The 17,210-nt window shown below is 35.4% G+C and overlaps 1 protein-coding gene across 1 annotated transcript; it reads right to left on the bottom strand.

Annotated features, from left to right (window-relative positions):
- Positions 1-1,161: 1,161 nt before the first annotated feature.
- LOC104612475 (autophagy-related protein 11-like) lies at positions 1,162-13,064 on the bottom strand. The gene is made up of 5 exons (XM_010279896.3): positions 11,363-13,064; positions 6,549-8,223; positions 4,316-4,536; positions 3,508-3,721; positions 1,162-1,800 (listed from the first exon to the last, which is right to left on the bottom strand). The coding sequence occupies exons 1-5, from the start codon at positions 12,304-12,306 to the stop codon at positions 1,393-1,395; spliced, it is 3,462 nt and encodes a 1,153-aa protein (XP_010278198.1). The 5' UTR covers positions 12,307-13,064; the 3' UTR covers positions 1,162-1,392.
- Positions 13,065-17,210: the final 4,146 nt, after the last annotated feature.

Here is a 17,210-nt window from a genome sequence, read left to right as displayed (position 1 = left end):
TGAATAGTCCCTTCAACTTCAAGAGTTGCCATGATCTAGCTAAGTAGCCTAAGTAGAAATTGTTCATGAAGTAACCACTGGGTTAATATGATGGCATAAGAAGACCATGATGACACATTGACACCTGTTACCCGACTGCTGGGTCGAACCATCCAAATAGCCTTCCAGATCATAGCTTCTCAGGAATGTCATCCACAACAGGAGGGAACAGTCTGCCAGTTTGAAATTTGAGAGACAGTACTTGAGATATACCATGCTTCAAAAGGGGTGTCAATTGGACTTGATTCGGTCCAATCCAATCCGGTCCAACATGGATCCCTTTATAAATGGGTTGGACCCAATCCAAACCCCATACAATCGGTCCAATTGAAATACAAATGGACTGGATGAGGTCTAATCTTTCCTAATTAAATGAAACATAAAAAAAAACCTAAAAAATTACATAAATACATACATACATATGTTTAAACATATTATATATATTACATACATTAAAAAATATATTATTAATAATTCAATTTAATACGATTTATGATTTTGTTTAATTTATAAACTTTTGAAAACTAAATCAAACCGTTTTAAGGCAAAAACAGACCAAACAGCCAATTAAAATTTGATCTGGTACAATTTCGCCGTCTAAGCCATATAATGAACCCTCAAGTGCTTTATCCTATTTCAATCAGGGTAGCATAAGTATTTTCAAAATGATACGATGGGCCAAAACAGGCCAAAATGAAAATAAGCACTTGTTCGGTACGTGCTTAAAAATAAGCCCAAAATTTTGCTTTCTTGAAATTTAGACTTTATTTTAGGAATAAGCACTTATTTAGACTTTATTTGGCTTTTGCTTACCGGTGTGGAATAAGAATACTCTCAAAGGGGAGCTTAGTGTTGTTTGAGAGGGTTCTCCATTGTTGATAAACCCTGCAAGGATGCCCCAATCCTTTCACCATCAGAGATGGAAAAGTTATCAGGCTCTATAGGCGCTTTGCAGTACGGAGATTGTGGCCCCCAAGAGAGACATCAAGCTTTTGTCATCCATAGCAGCAGTCAGGGTTGACCATCCATGATCAACCAATCTGACTAATCCTCTTTTCTGATTAGGGTTGCCCATCTCCAAATTCCAAATCCACCGGCCCACTGATCATAAACCCATTATACTGGACAAGGTAGAAGATTAATAAATAAATTAAGAGCTGAAGAATATTCACAATTTTCTAGTTACAAGAAAAGTAGCTTATTATATACAAGAAACTTTAAGACCATATTGATGATCAGCTGTACAAAGAGGATGGAATTAAACCTCCACTCCGATCAAGACAAGGGTCTCCTTCTTCCATACATATATGTACACTTTGTTTCTTCCGTCATGTACGTCTAGTCGCAGAAAGATCAGGAAGGAGGTGATGAATGAATAGTTGTGTCAGGTAACATGGCTACTGTCACTACGAAGTATTCACAGCCAACAGGGAGACCATACGGGTTTGATGTGGGCACCGACCCCAGAGCTGTCAACCGATGAGTCCCCGTTTCAGAATTCAGGTTATCTACTTGATCTCGCCCATGCTCAGACCGAGTAGGTGGCAACCTTACTGTTTGCCGTTCTATATGCACAATCTGCCCAATTATGTAACTGGGTTTGCTTGGGAGGTTTCCAGCAAACAAAGCTACAGATTCTGCAGAGAGGTAATAGTTAGAGCAGTTCCGATTGATCGCCTCATAATGCCCAGCGGAATTCAGAACAAACGCAGCTATCTCATGGACTTCAAAATGAATAAATGATATCTTCTCCTTGCTTGCCTGTGTCATAAACATCAAAACGTTAGAGGATCACAAATGAGAGAGAGAGAGAGATAATAAAGTATGAAGATAGCATTCGAACTGGAGCTACTTTCACATTTTTTTCAGTTAAGAGGTCAACTACGAGAATTGATTAGCTGAACTTGAGTGGTTGTGGGCTTGTTGCGTAGAAAAATGATTAGTGCAACAGCCCAGCAAACAGCTACCATGTTCAGCTAATCCATTCTCGTCTACTACAAAACCGAAGAGGAAAATACAAGATCCACAAACTCTGAACCTCTCAGTTTGGGCTATAAAATACAAGCACCTAATTACCCATTTTGAATGGCAGGGACTCAATTCTTTCCTAAGGAAGTTGCCTCTTACCAATTACCATCCTTTGGTCCTCATAAAAATTCATACTATACACCAACAGTCGCATGGTACTGCAACAGGTACTATGGTTGTAAAAACCTAACAATTTATGATACAATTCATGATATGGGTCATGAATTCCAAGGGTTTCAATTCAGATTTTATGTTTGAATCCCTTTCTAGAGAAATCTTATAATTACTGTTTGAATCCTGAGTTAATTCATAGATCTTACGGTTCGCAGGATTCGTGCGATTCAAGGGGACTTTCTTGTAGAACCCTTGCTAGAATATGGTTTATTTGGGTTATTTAAGACATTTGAAAAACTTATCGAGTTTATTTTCTATCATATGTAGGGTTTTCTTCTCTGAATCTATCATATATAGGTTAAATAGCAATTGTAAGTGGATTAGTTAACTTTCAAGTCAAAATTGGTTATATCATCTTACACTTCTAGTGTACAAATGGTAAGGCAATGAAGGCATTGTCTCAAGTACTTGTATGGTAGTACTAAAGATGGATTAAAAATGATGTAAAATCACTCTTTTTATTGTTTTCCTCTTTTCATATTCTTTTCAGAACTAGTAAACGTGTACGTGCATTTGCACGTGGCACTATCTCTGAGACAACTATTTATAATTCATAGGTAGTTTCTTGTTATGAGTGGGTAGTTTCTGAACTATACAAGTGGGCAGTTTCTAAAGTGAGAATAATGAAGGACATTTATGCCCATTGTATGCTTAAACAAGAGGGGTAGAAAACGTCCAATGAAAATTCCAAAAAGAAGGGGTATTCGCTCTTTCATAAGTAGTATAGATTATCTTATGATTTATGATATGGTTCAAAATTCAATTCAGTTCAGCATTCTCTATGGTTTACAATACAGTAATAATTTTCAGAGAAAGAGAGGTTCCCTGCCACCACAAGATGAAAATAGTAAAAAGAATATGAAAAGAGGAAAACAGCAGTATGCAGTACGATACTGAGTTTTGCCAATAGCTGATACAGATGGCTCTCAAAAGTCATCTGCTCGTGGTGCAGTCCCAAAATATATCATGGACTTAATCATGCATGAGATGGTCAAAATGTCACAGCCAGCATTCACTCATACAAGAAGTGCCCCACCAACTTAACTACAAGGATCAAAGTCATCAAACAAGTTGACGAGTCACAGTAAGAAAAGAAGACTTGTGGGGACAAGATCCACCAATAATCTCATGCTGTTTTTTTCCCCACTTAAATGCAATCCTATTCAACCCCACAAAAATTTGTGGAGCCCAGGTCCACAATTATATTCATGCTTTTGTATCACTATAGTAAATAGTTAAAACAACAAAAACTCTTCAAGAACTAACCTGTTTCTCAAGTTGATTCTTTGTATATAATTTTTTTATCAATTCTTTCTTCTCTTCTAGTTCCTTTACTAGATGCCCATGTGAAGCTTCATCCCTCGAGCACCTCTCTAGCAACTCTGTACGGTGTCGAGACAGAATACCAACTTTATCTGCAAGGATCCGGATACAATTCTGGAACTCCACAGTGCCATCATCTTTATTGTCATTAATGGAGCTGAAAATAGAAACCAACTAATGCATTAATTAATAAAACAACATATGCACAACAAACAAATGCTTTACAAGTAAAGAGAAATTAGTGGAACCACACGAAATCAAAAATCATATTTTCAAACTAAGGATAGAGGAAAGCTTGGGGGCCATTTGATAACAGCTGAAGCAGTTGAACAAAAAATCATTGCTTTATCTTTTAGTAAAATTGTTTTCAAGGAGGTTGTGGGTTCTGTATGGGTCAATTTAATTATTTTATCAACAAAAAGACAAAACAGCAAGTTATTCAGTTCAGCAACTTCAGCCATTATCAAATGGCCATTTCGTTCAGAGAAAATCAGATTGAGGCAAATCTTGTGTGACTATATGAACAAAGAGTAGCCATCTCTAGAAGATTAGGATCAAGGAAAACTTGTGCAATGTATACCGGACATGAGTAGATAAATCTATGACCCCATATACCATGCAAATCTCCCATAAGATCACAAGTTCATAACTAAGAATTTGAAGGGAAAATTATCCATGCAGCCCACTCTATGTAGAAATGCAAAACGAATTGTCCAATTCAAAAAAAAAAAAAAGTGTTTGATTAACTTACCTTGTCAATGACACAGCTAAAGCACACAAGGAATCAGCAAAATTTGCCACTCCACCTGAACCAATAACACAGCTACGAAGTCGTTCAAAAAGGCTGCGCATTTTCACAGCAGAGGCACGCAGCGCACTATATTCTGAGGCCCTCCTATCAGCAGCACAAAGATGAGTGTGTGCTTCCTTTCTCGCTTCATGCAGGCAATTCTCCAAGTGAGCACAGTTCATCTGTTTCACAAAGAACAAATGCAACGCACGTATAAAGGTACATGCATTAAAGACAAGATATCTACTAAAGAATACAATGGAAAGCTTCTTTCCAGAACTTAGTTAATCAATAACAAACAAAAGGTTGCATAAAATGAAACGTTATAAAGAAAGATAATAACATAAAATGGTACTGTTAAAGCATAAACAAACGAAAGATAATAGCATAAAATGAAACTTTATAAAGAAAAAAATGTTCCAGCACCTGCAAAATTATTTATGAAGAGCATCAAAGGTTGCATCATGATAGTAGAATATGGAAACCTTCTCTATCTGTCTTTTTTCTTGTGCATCCTTTATTGATACCTTAGTCCTTCCAATGGGGGGGGGGGCTTTTCCAGTAAAAGAGGTTTGGAGCAGAACCTATTCCTCCTAAAATACAAGCCTTTTGCCAGGAAGCTACCCTTGGAAAGATGAATACCCATGATGTGCTCTAGAGAAGAAGAACAAATAAATGCCTTACCCCATGTATCTGTCTTTTATGCAAGGCCGAAATCATCCCTCATTTAATAATATCCTGTAACTTTGTGATTTGTATTTGGGAGTGTATCTCTTCTCTCTTTGGTTGCAGGTGGAAACCTCCCCAACATATTGCTACCTTATTCAACCCTAGCTTATTCAGACCAGCAAAAAAAGAGGGGAAGACTGTTATGGAAGATGATCAGGCCGTCAGGGTAGCAACTGTCTGGACTTTTTTTTATAGTAAAAAGAGAATTCATGAAAAACAAAAGAGAATACAAGGAGAAGGTGATGAGAAATCACCTAAGAGAAGAAAGAACATAACCCAACATCAAAAACAACACACTTACACCCGACACTAGACCGAAACAAATAGAACAATTCAGACAAACACCAACTCTCAGCCACACAACCGCAGAACAAAAACAAACAAACAACTCCAACAAAATGGACTTTTTACATATCTCCACCCTACTTTCCTCAAACTCTTTGAAAGCTCTCCTAGCAAAGGCCTCACCCCCCCCCCCTCACGTTTTCCTTCCAAAAACTTACCACCCTCAAATTCCTTGTTCATATCAGAATTAATATCCACACCATCCGACTCCCTCTCCTTCCTTTCTTGATTCAAACTATCATTTATAATTAAAAGTTTAAAACCTTGTTCCTTTCCATACAGAGCGCTATCACCTTCTTGACCACGCCCCTTTGACCTAGGTTCTTCAATTTTCTTCCCTTTCTCTTAGACAATCTCTTATATGTGTTACTTGGCCCCAACTAGGCCTTCTCTCAACCTTGAGAACACCTTGGATACGTGAACAATGTGAAATTTGTTTGACACCCTGAGCTTTTTATGTTCTGCTTCACTGTCAAAGCGAGAAACATCGACAGGCTCTCCTAGAAACTATCTATACCAAGTTGCCTCCAAGAACCTATCTTGGGCCTCTCCCTCCCTCCCTCCTCTCCCTCCCTCAATTATTTTAAATATGTATTGAAACATAAAGTGTGTAAAGTTACATGAGTGCCCCTAGTGGAGCAGCTGACTTAAAAAAAACATAAAAGGAGTAAGTATTAAGGCCCATAAAGAAGGTCCACTACAGCAGAAACAAAGCTACTAAAAAAATAAATAAAAACAAAGGCCCATTCAGCCCAATATCTCTACAATTACCTAGCTCAAAAAAAAAAAAAAAAAACTAGTTCAATAGTTCTAATTTTATGAAGATATATGTTATTTTTAAGACTATCAGTTACTAATCTCTCCTCCATTAGCACCCTCTACACGTTCATTTAATAACTTTTCAAAATAGGTTTTCCATCTTCCTTGATTTCCTCGTCTTTTACCAAGGCTCTTTGATGTTTAGTTAAATTAAGTATTCAAAAAGTATTAGGAAAGCCACAAAATTATCTAAGCTTCTAATATGTGTGGAGTCTTACTTATCCTGAGAAGCACTATACTCAACATGAATAATTTTTCAGAAAAACCAAAATGGAAATCTGTGATGTACCCAGACTCGTACCTGAGATTCATCAAGGAGTTTTCGACTCATTTCCAACTCTTTACTAAGGTTGTCAACCTCCTCCATTGCAGCTTTGAGCTTGGTTTCAGTTTCACTCAACTGGTTTGACTTATCTGCAAGTGCACTTTGCAATTCCAAGACAAGATCACCCTTAAATTTAGATTCTGTATCTGGTTCTCTTCCAGTTTCACAAGGTAAAATATTCTGAGGCTCCAATATGGCCTCAGCAGTAGAGCTGTTAGACAGTGTCAAACCCAACTGCCCCACCATTGTCTCTTGCACAGATTTATCTCCTACTTGAAGTTCATCTCGATGTGGCTCCACCATCGACAAATCCAACTGAGGGTTTAGCATGCCAGAGGACTCAATCATATTTTCATCAACCCCTTCTCGGGCTTTGCCTGGATGGCTATTGAAATGTTCCACTTTTGCATCCAATGAAGCAGTTGTGCAGGAGAACTCATCCATGGGTTCAGTAGAGATGTAAGGCATGTGGGCCTCCCCATCTCCTGATAGTTCTGACTTGCACTCGTCAATTTTAACAGATGAATTGGCAAATTCAGAGACATCCAGATTGTGTCCTTGAAGATACTGGTCAGACAATCTTTGCTCTAGCTCTTGCATGCGCTTCTCATATGACAGGCATTGCATCTCCTTCATCTTTAGCATGGATTGAAGATGCTTTACATATTCATCCTTCAGATGCAAAGCTTCAGCCGTCTTCTCAGCTGCATTCTTGAGTAAATTATCCAGCTTACTATCATCCAGTGAGTCATACTCAATTTCAGGGCTAATTGAACAAATTAGTGCTATGGCAGAAGCAAGTTCGGCTTTCAGCCTCGCATTCTCTACCTCCATCTTGCTCGTTCCAGCAATTTCTACCGAGTCATAGACTTCAAGTAACTCCACAGAATCAAATTTCTCAGAGAGTTCCCCAGAAGACTCTTCTGCCTCAGCCAATTGGAATCTATCATTTGACATGGAAAATGACCCTTTTGATGTTCCCTGTTTCTCGCCTTTAAAAGGAATATGTACCAAATATTCAGGTGCATAACGATCAATATCAGCAATATCAACCTCCAGCAAATTAGAGTCAAAAGGAGCAATATTTACATCGCACTGACTGGGAGTATCAAATAACCCCATGGATGCAAATACATCCCGAGGTAAGAAAGCACTCTGTGCTTTCAAGAACTGCTCCCGTCTTCTGACCTCAACCTCCCTCTTTGTTGCAAGCCTTTCTGCCAGTTGTCCAGCCATGCCCATGTACAACTTCATAGAAGCCTTCCTTCTCACCACTTCTGCAAGGCAGGCTCTGTATGCAGGGCCAATTCCACGTACAAATTTCAGATCAGCAAACAGATCATCTTGGCGCACCATTGCCTCTTTGAAAGCTGGAAATTGTAGCCGAACATCTCTAATGATGAATTGAACATATGCAACCCTTTGCATGCAAATATGGACAAAATGGTTCATCTCATTCTTCTTATCCTTGCAGACATCCAGCAGCTTGGAAATGGATTGACCAAAAGATAGCAGCTTGGGTAAGTGATGTTTGTCATGGCTCTCATACATAGGGCCCAGGGCTGAAACTGCATCATGAGGACGGAGTGATGCAGATAATTGGCAGCTCAAACAATCATCCACCAGCTTCTTTACAGTGATGACATCCTTGCTGCATAAAAATACAAGAATAAATTTTTGGATGGTAGTGAAGACAAAACTTTAAGTATTTTCAAATACATGGATTGAATTATGACATAAGGCACATAATAAAATATGCAAGGGCTACTAGTTATTAAACTTTACAATGATACGATCATACAGCATTGGAGAAACAGTGCTGCTTATTGATCAAAACAAAAGAAATAGTGCTGCTTAGGTGGTAAATGCATACAAGTGTTAAATTCTGTGAAGTCAAAACATTTCTACATTGTTTGGGAACATTTGTACTACTTAAGTCTTTCAAACACAAAACGATATAAGGTTCTGATGCAGCTATTCTCCAAAAGAGGCATGGAGAAAAGAAATACAACACACATGGACACATGAAGCATAATACACCAAGAAGCAAGTAGAGCAAGACTCTTCGATCAATGCAACATCTCTATAAGAATTAAAAAATAAAAAAAAATAAAAACATTTCTAAAACTTACATAGTTTTAAGCACAAAACGAAGAAAGGTTTTTATGCCGCCAATCTCCTTAAAAAAATAATGAAAGTTGAGCAAGCCCATTCTAAATAAATGTTAGTCAACAGGATATACATGGTTTAATGAGGATAAATTCATCCAGGCTTTGTCTAGACAATGGTTCTATAAATTAAGACATTCCAGACTGCAAAAAATTAGGACCTCGTTTGACATGTGGGGTTGCCGCTAGAGTTAAATGGATAAATTCAACTGGACATTTAAAAAAGCCCTAAATATTTTTCATTAGTTCATTATAAACATTTGATATGAGTGATCTCATTTGAACTGATCCATATTGCTTGTTAAGGCAAAACAAAAACTGCTGAGGCAATTTCTTGTAAGCTCCCTTTGTATGGCTGCCTGTTGAACAGGGATTTTTTTTGTTGATTAATGAAGTTTTACTTCACCTTTTCTCAAAAAAAAAAAAAAGAAAAAGGAAAGAAAATATGTATTGATCTACTTGCACCAATCAAAGATAGAAGAGGGAAAAGGCATTAACCCTAAAATTCTGAAACAGAAAATCATGAACCCCATTTCAGCAAGTGAATATTTCATAAACACCTCAATTATTTGAAAGTTCTAAAGATAAAAGTTTAGTTCACTTCAATGGTGAAGGAGAAGATATAGGAGAATCCTCATATTAAAGCCAACTTGAACTTTAACAGTAATTAAACAAAGGATAATAAGGAAAAACAATAGACAAGAGAAGCATTTGGAAGTTAACAAGAACAATAGAAAAAGATGCAAATTTTGCACATCCCAACCTACAATGCCAGTCAGTTCCCTAACCAATGTTTGAAAAATAGAACCAACAACCCAAGTTCTTACAAGGTTTGTAAAAGCATTTTGACCAAAACAAACCATAACATTAAGTCTGGGCAATATATCGATGCTGTTTGAATATGAAAAATCCATGGTCATAAAAAGAAATAAAAAATCAGAATATCAGATAATGAGATTCTAAGAACAAATGGCACCTATAAGAAAATTCACCCTGTGCAACCATCATTGTTTTTCTGTATCACATGGTTGGTACTAGTAATCTTAGGTAAGCATTATTGGTCTCCAAAGAGATTGCACAAACAAGAGATGGTAAAGGAAATGCTTGCATTTGGACAATGCCATGTTGAGAAGAAACTTGCATGGAATCCATGTCCATCTATCTTGACTATCTTGACACGTAATCGAGTTTCTTTTCTTGATTTTGATCATCTATGCCAGCCATTGAAGGGAGTTCGGCTTCATGTTAGGTTTTTGATTCTTGGTTGCAAAAGCATATTTGGGGGAACAAAAGTTGTGGGTGGACTTAGGATTTTATCTATTATATCTTTGATGGGTTTCAGGGGGAATTCAGGTTTCATCGAAGATTTATGTGACAGGTTTGTGTCAATTAGGGTTTTTGTGGGGGCTTTTATGGTTTCTGTTAAATATGGAGCTTTTATGTATGTGGTGGACTTGTCGAGTGAGGTAAACTGAGTTGTCTTTGTGCATCGCTGAGTTTAACTTATTCTTGTATTATTAGTTGTTAAGAATTTCATTGGTGGGGTTTGAGGATCTTGGGTGGGGTTCCTTTGGGAGGGGAGATTGGAGAGCAAGAACAGTATTGAAAATTTCTAGAATACCTGTCATTTCCTCAATCCATGTTGTAAAAATAAAACCAACAACCCAAGTCCTTTTCAAGTTTGTAAAACCATTTCCACTAAAATAATACTATAATATTAAGCTTTGTCAATATACTGATGCTGTCTGAAATATGAAAAAGAAATAAAAAAAAAAAAAAACAGATATGAGCTTCTAAGAACAAATGGCTCCTATAAGAAAATTCATCCTGTGCACCTATCCTTTCTTCCTGTATCGCATGGCTCCAAAGGAAATTGCAAAAGAGGGTGGGCCTTCGCACAACAGTTGGATTGCTCCATTGCAACCTGGGTGACCAGGGGTTCAAATCGTGGAAACAGCCTCTCTGTATGTGTAGGGGTAAGGCTGGGTACGTCTGTTCCTCCTAAGCCTCCCAGACCCCACATTGGTGGGAGCCTCATGCACTGGGATGCCCTAAAGGAGATTGCAAAAACAACTCACGGAAATGCTTGCATTTTGACAATGCAATGTTGAGAAGAAATTAAATCAACCCCTGGAGTCTTTTTATCATGGAGCAACATTTCCCAAGGAGATCCATGCAAAAAGATAACTCAAGTATACGCCTAATATGAAACAAGATCCATGCAAAAACATACTCAAGTAACGCCTAATATGATAGAGTTCTAACCCCTGGCACAAACAGGAGAAACTGAATTTGGATCCAAACGTCCTACAAAGGAAGATTACTACTTTGATCATCAAAAAGTCCGAATCCTATGATATGCCATGACTCAGTAGATGCACCAGCATCATCAGAATTCCAACCAAGGTTAGGCAAGCTATTTAATAAATAACACATTAGGCTCAGCTTGGGAAAATTACAAATAAAAATATGTACTCTGCAAATACAAGATTTAAAAATAACCTATACAAGGTTTTACACTGTACATACTTGTATTTGCACTCCTTCCAAACTGAGCCTTACAGACAAAATGGTTAATCTAAATAGAAAAAACATAACAAGAAGAATATACATAAAAACAACCTGAGAGACTGCATTATACTCTTTTGCTCATGAAGATATTGCTGATGGTCTTTGATCATCAGTTCTAATTCCCCAATTGCAGCAGAAGCCTTGCTAGAAAACAAATCTTCAACCCGACGCTTCAATTCATTAAACATCTGCCTAAGTTGTGAAACCTTTGCCTCGAATTGCCGGTGCGAGTTGTTACAATTCTCCGCCCATTTCCTTAAGTTTTCCTCTTTAACAAAATCAAGGAGGCATTTGCGGGTATCCGTCTGCAGACCTGGGTGAAGCTTACAAGACCTTAACTTCTCCAAATCCCTCCCAAAATTAACCAAAAGGTCCGAATGGTACCGATGTTGCTGTAAGTAACACTTCATGAAGTCCGCATACATTTGATGTATCATCCGATAGTAATGGTCCATACTACCTCTGGCAGTCTCCACAGCTCTGTCTTGCACCTTCTGCTCTCTCAAGAGCCTCTCACAATTTTCAAATTTCACTTGCGTAGAACTGTAAATAGCGTGCCCACGTTGGAAATGGCATCTGAATTGCCTCTCATACGAAGGCAATGCCTTGAGTGCAGGGTCTGAAGCATCATCCAAAGGGTGCGGATCTTGTGAAGCTGATGGCAATGGAGGGTCAGCAATTTCAGGGATATCAACTTGCTCTAGCGGAGGGGGTGGGGAATCCGCTAAAAGTCTTGCTCGGTTATAGAGGAAGACCTCACGGTCCTCGCACGGAAGTTTGTAGGCCGACAAGGGCCGCTGGGATTCAAGCTTCATGTCCATACAGAGCAAAAGCTGGTCGTTGAGGTGAATACCTGATACCGACTCTATGTACCGCTGAACTGCCTCAACAGTCATCGATTCATCGCAGTCAAGCTCAAAACTGTGGCCATTCTCTGCAATATGAACCAGTAGCTTCCCTCTGGGGGCGAAATCCTCTGTAACACTAGAACTCATCGTATCCCCAGGATCAAAATCTCCACCACAGAAACCCAAAAAATAATCAATTATAGAAACTGTCAATCTTGTTCTTGCTCTCCAATTTCGGCACCCAACGGAACCTCACCCAAGATCCTCAAACTCCACCAATGAAATTATTAAACAACTAATAATACCACAAAGACAAATCAGTTTACCTTACCCAACAAGTCCACCACATACATAAACCCCATATTTAACGGAAAATCATAAAGCCCCCACAAAAGCCCTAATCGTCACAAACCCATACATAAAATCATCAAAGAAACCCGAACTGATCAAAAAGACCCAATAATATAGAATAGATAAAACCCTAATTCCACCCACAACCTTCGTTCCCCCAAATCTGCTTCTGCAACCAAGAATAAAAAATCTAACATGAAGACGAACAAACAACAAATGAAACTTCTCGAACTGACACACAATCCTACTTCAAATCCAACAGGAGAAATTAAAAAACACAAATAAAAAATTCCTTCAACGGCCGGCGAAGATAATCAAAATCAAACAAAGAAACAAGATTACGTGTCAACTGTGTCAATATAGATAAACGTGATTCCCTGCAAGTTTTCCCCTAAGAAACCCTAAATTGAGGCTTCTATTCTGGGTATTTCTTTAATCTTTTTCTGGGTATCACTAAAAAGCACAGAGAACCTTCTGCAGCAAGCTTCCACTCTTAGCAGAAGAGCTCTCCTCTAGCCTCTAACCAGAAGTTCGGAGGAAAAGAGTACCAGCCTTATATAATCTTCACTCTCCTCTCTCTCTCCTATTTATCTAATATAATATTGTTAGTGTTTTCTACTTTTCTTTAATCAGTGGTCTCCCTTCTCTGATTGTAGCATCAATCACATTAAATAATTCAAATTATTCACGATGTGTGGGTCCTACGAACAAGTGGCCCGTATAATCTGCTGCAGAATGGATGATCTCAACCGTCCGTCTTGTCATTAGCGAAGATGGCCCACTTTTCATAGGTTGAGTTGAGACTTGAGGGTCTTCCTCATGGATGCACATGCAGTGCACTTTTCAGGGTAGGACCCACCATTCGCTGCATCTAGTCCGCGCAAATTGAGGGTGGAGGGGCCCACTTTCAATGGATCTCATATGAGGCATCAATTGTGACAAGTTGCTTGATCGAGTGGGGTCCATTCCGGCAATCTAATTGATTTAAAGTGGATCCGGTTCCTTAGTAGCAAATGTTACGCTCTAGAATTTTGCTTTCGGGTCAAATGAAGATTTGCAAAAGACAATATATGCGGATTTGGGTTTCTTCTGAAGTCTGAACAACATATTGGGCAGGGATTTCGACAAACCGGGTCCATTTATAGCACACCCTGATGGGCCGGGCGGGATGGGACGTTAAAATCCATGATGTTTAAAAGAATGACCCGGGTTGATACTTGATAACCCTGCCTTTGGGCGTTTTGTGAAGGCCAGGCTCAGGTTGAGCCCGGGCCCGAATAGCACCCTTACAAAACATGGTGTAACCTGACCCAGTGAAATTTAATTGGAGCATAATCTATAGGGATATCAATAGATTTGGGTTCGACACAGGTTTGGTTCAATTTGACCACGATCAAAGCACCATCAAACCAACCCCAACCTGTCTCATATATTGTGCACCTACATTCAATTAAGCGAACATAGCACCGCTCTAACTCAATCCAAACCCAACCCAAAACCCGATTTAGGAAGACCTGTTCCTTAGACTATTAGGGTCAGGCTTACCCCTTAACCCGACCCAATAGAATCCAATCTATATTTGCCCGCCTAGCTGGTCGGCCAGAGTTGTTTGACCAAATAGTTGTCTGACTGTGAAGAAGTTATTTAATATTTGTTCTTATTACATTTAACTGAGAGAGTGAGAGGGGACCTTTGAGTTTTGTAAGGCTTCTTAATTTAATGTATTTTATTATTAAATTTAAGAGACAGAAAAAGAGAGAATAATAATGATATAAATAGATTGAGGTTAACTAATCAAAAAATTATTAATTTAAAAATCCACTGAACTTTCACTTAAAATAAATATTAGCAAAACTTAGTAAATATTAAAAAAGTGCTCCAATTCCATTTAAAAATCAAACTTAACAAACACTAATAAAAATAAGAAATTTAAATATAAAAATATTAATAAATAGTTTTAATAATATTATTAGATAACTTTATATTAATGCATTTTTAATTAATTAATATTTTTTATAAAATGAGACCTTTATTGTGCATAATGAACTCATTAAAAATGACAAAAATTAATGAAAAATTTAAAATGTAGAACCCGCTTTATTAACAGTATTTTATTGCAAAAATTACTAAATAATAATGAAAAAATACCAAAGATTAATTCAAAATCTAGAAAATTCCGAAAAAACCTAAACATAATTAAAATACTAAAAATTTAAAAAATATTGAAAATTAACAGTATTTTATATTAAAAAGGGTATTACTGAAAAATAATTAAAAATTACAATTAATAGTATTTTATTATTAAAAATACAAAAAAAATATTAAAAAAATACCCAAGCCAAAAATTATTGAAAATAGAGAAAATTGATTGTATTTTTTATTAACTATGGTATTTATTTAGTTATTTAAATTATTTTTACTGAAAGCAAATGCAAACTAATTTTGTAGTGACAAATATGCAAAAATAAATACTGAAAATATTGAAAATTATTGAAAAATACTCATTTGCAAAAATTACTGAATAAGAATGAAAAATAACATAAATTAATTAAAAATCCAAAAAATCTGAAAAACTTAAAACTTAACTAAAATACTAAAAATAATTAAAAACATTAAATTAATTGTATTTGATTGCAAAAAAACTGAATAATAATGAAAAATGTATTTTAATTATTTTAAGCTATAATAAACAGTAATTATAATTTAAGCTATAAATAGCAGAAAATTACATTTAATTAGTTTTATCCAATAAATTACCAATATTTCTGAAAATATGATAATTTCAAGAAAATTATTGTATCTTAAATAAATACAGTAATTTAATAATTACAATATTTTAATAATTATAGTATTTTTAATAATTAATAGTATTTTAATAAATTCATTTTTTTAAAAATAGTATTAATGATTACATTAATAAATAATGTATTTATTAATTAACAGTAAATTAATAACTACAGCACTTTTAATAATTAACAATATTTTAACAATGCAATATTTAATGATTAAAAGTATTTAGTTAATTATAGTATTTATTAATTAACAATACTTAATTAATTATTGTATTTATTAATTAATTAGTCATATATTCAATAAATATAGTATTTTTAATACTTACAATATTTTAATAATTAGTAGTATTTTATTACATTATTAATAATAATTATAGTGTTCATTAAATAATTAACTATATTTATTAATAAATACAATATTAAAATGGTCCAGTTTGTCTAGAAATCTATAACGTGCAATGTATATATAATTTGAAGCCTAATGACTGTAATTAATAAAATTACTAAAGTTAATAAAAATATTAAAATTTAGCAAGTTTTTATCTATTAATTGCTAAAAGTTATGAAATTAATAAAAATTAATTAGTAGTTCATAAATTAAAATTCTGAAAATATAATTTAATATGATAATTAAAATAAATATAAAATAGTAAAAGATTATGAAAAATAAAAATTAAACCATTTGCATAATAAGACTCCTTCTACTTAGGGATGATCATATATAACTTAGCTCAACCTTGGGCTCAAGCAAATATTTTCTTCTAAGTTAGGTTTAGCTTGGATCTACACCAATCCCAGGTATAAATTATTGATAGGATAATTAAATTTTAATAAGTTTTATTAGGAGTTAGGACAATTCGGTTAAAACTGAAAACCAAACCAAACATTTTGGTTTCTGTTTTTTTTTCGATTTTTGGTTAAATTAGTTTTCGGTTTTAGTTTTTAGAATTAGAAATTTGATTAACCAAACTTTCTATTATTATATATAATATGTAACATATAATATATTATAATATTAATATATAATACAATGAAATTTGATTTCATAGATATATTATACAATATATTATTAAAATTCGGTTTTAACCAAAATAGCCAAAAATCGAACCAAAAATTTTGGTTTCGGTTTTTATTTTTTAGTTCAGTTTTTAAAATTTCAGTTTATTTGGTTCGACTTTTAACCGAATAAATTGAATGCTCACCCCTAGGTTTTATCTAGTAACTATTAAAAATTAGTATTGATAAGATAATTGAAATTAATAATAAAAAGTAACAAATCGTTTATAACTTAGCCTAACCTGATTAGATCTATAAATTTCCAAGCTCAAGCAATTAATTTCTTTTGAGTTAGGTATAGTTGAGATATGCACCAAGCCCACACATTATCAAGGATAATCAGATTCAAAGTCTAATTAGGCATCAAACTTTTGGAGTCCAATGATGGATTTAGTGGATATGACCCAAACTAAACAACCCCTAATAAGCTCAACTTGTAAGTTATATACATATATGGTAAATATTATTATATAATATTTGGGTTATTTTTTATACTATACTAGAATTAAATAAAATTTTTAATTTGTAAAAAATCATAGTTTTATAATTAACATAGGCAATCTTGTAAGCTTATACAAATATTATTACACTTAAGGTGTGGGTTGTATTAGGGTAAGCAATCTTAAAAACTACTAATACACTATCAAAATTTAGCTCGAAATTTTTAATTTTTTGGTTCATTGTGCTACACAATGTGGGTGGCCCAACCTCCATAGTTCCTTTGGCTTCATTATTATGTAAAATTAGTTTAAAAAATTTAACATGCATGGGTTGCACTTGTTTGATGACTTTGGTCCCGTTCAATTACAAATGTTACGATGTATGCAACTTGGGTCAGTTGGGTCAGGATGG

Source organism: Nelumbo nucifera, chromosome 2, assembly GCF_055504915.1.
Source record: "Nelumbo nucifera cultivar China Antique chromosome 2, China Antique-T2T, whole genome shotgun sequence".
Lineage (NCBI taxonomy): Eukaryota > Viridiplantae > Streptophyta > Magnoliopsida > Proteales > Nelumbonaceae > Nelumbo > Nelumbo nucifera.
Note: the sequence above shows the minus strand (reverse complement) of the source record. Positions and strands in the feature narration are given on the sequence as shown.

Excerpts from the sequence above, each read along its gene's own strand:
- LOC104612475 (XM_010279896.3), bottom strand. The coding sequence starts at position 12,306 with ATGAGTTCTAGTGTTACAGAGGATTTCGCCCCCAGAGGGAAGCTACTG. Across the intron at positions 3,722-4,315 it reads TTAGCTGTGTCATTGACAAG|CTCCATTAATGACAATAAAG; the intron begins GTAAGTTAATCA and ends TTCTATTTTCAG. Across the intron at positions 1,801-3,507 it reads AGAATCAACTTGAGAAACAG|GCAAGCAAGGAGAAGATATC; the intron begins GTTAGTTCTTGA and ends TTTATGACACAG.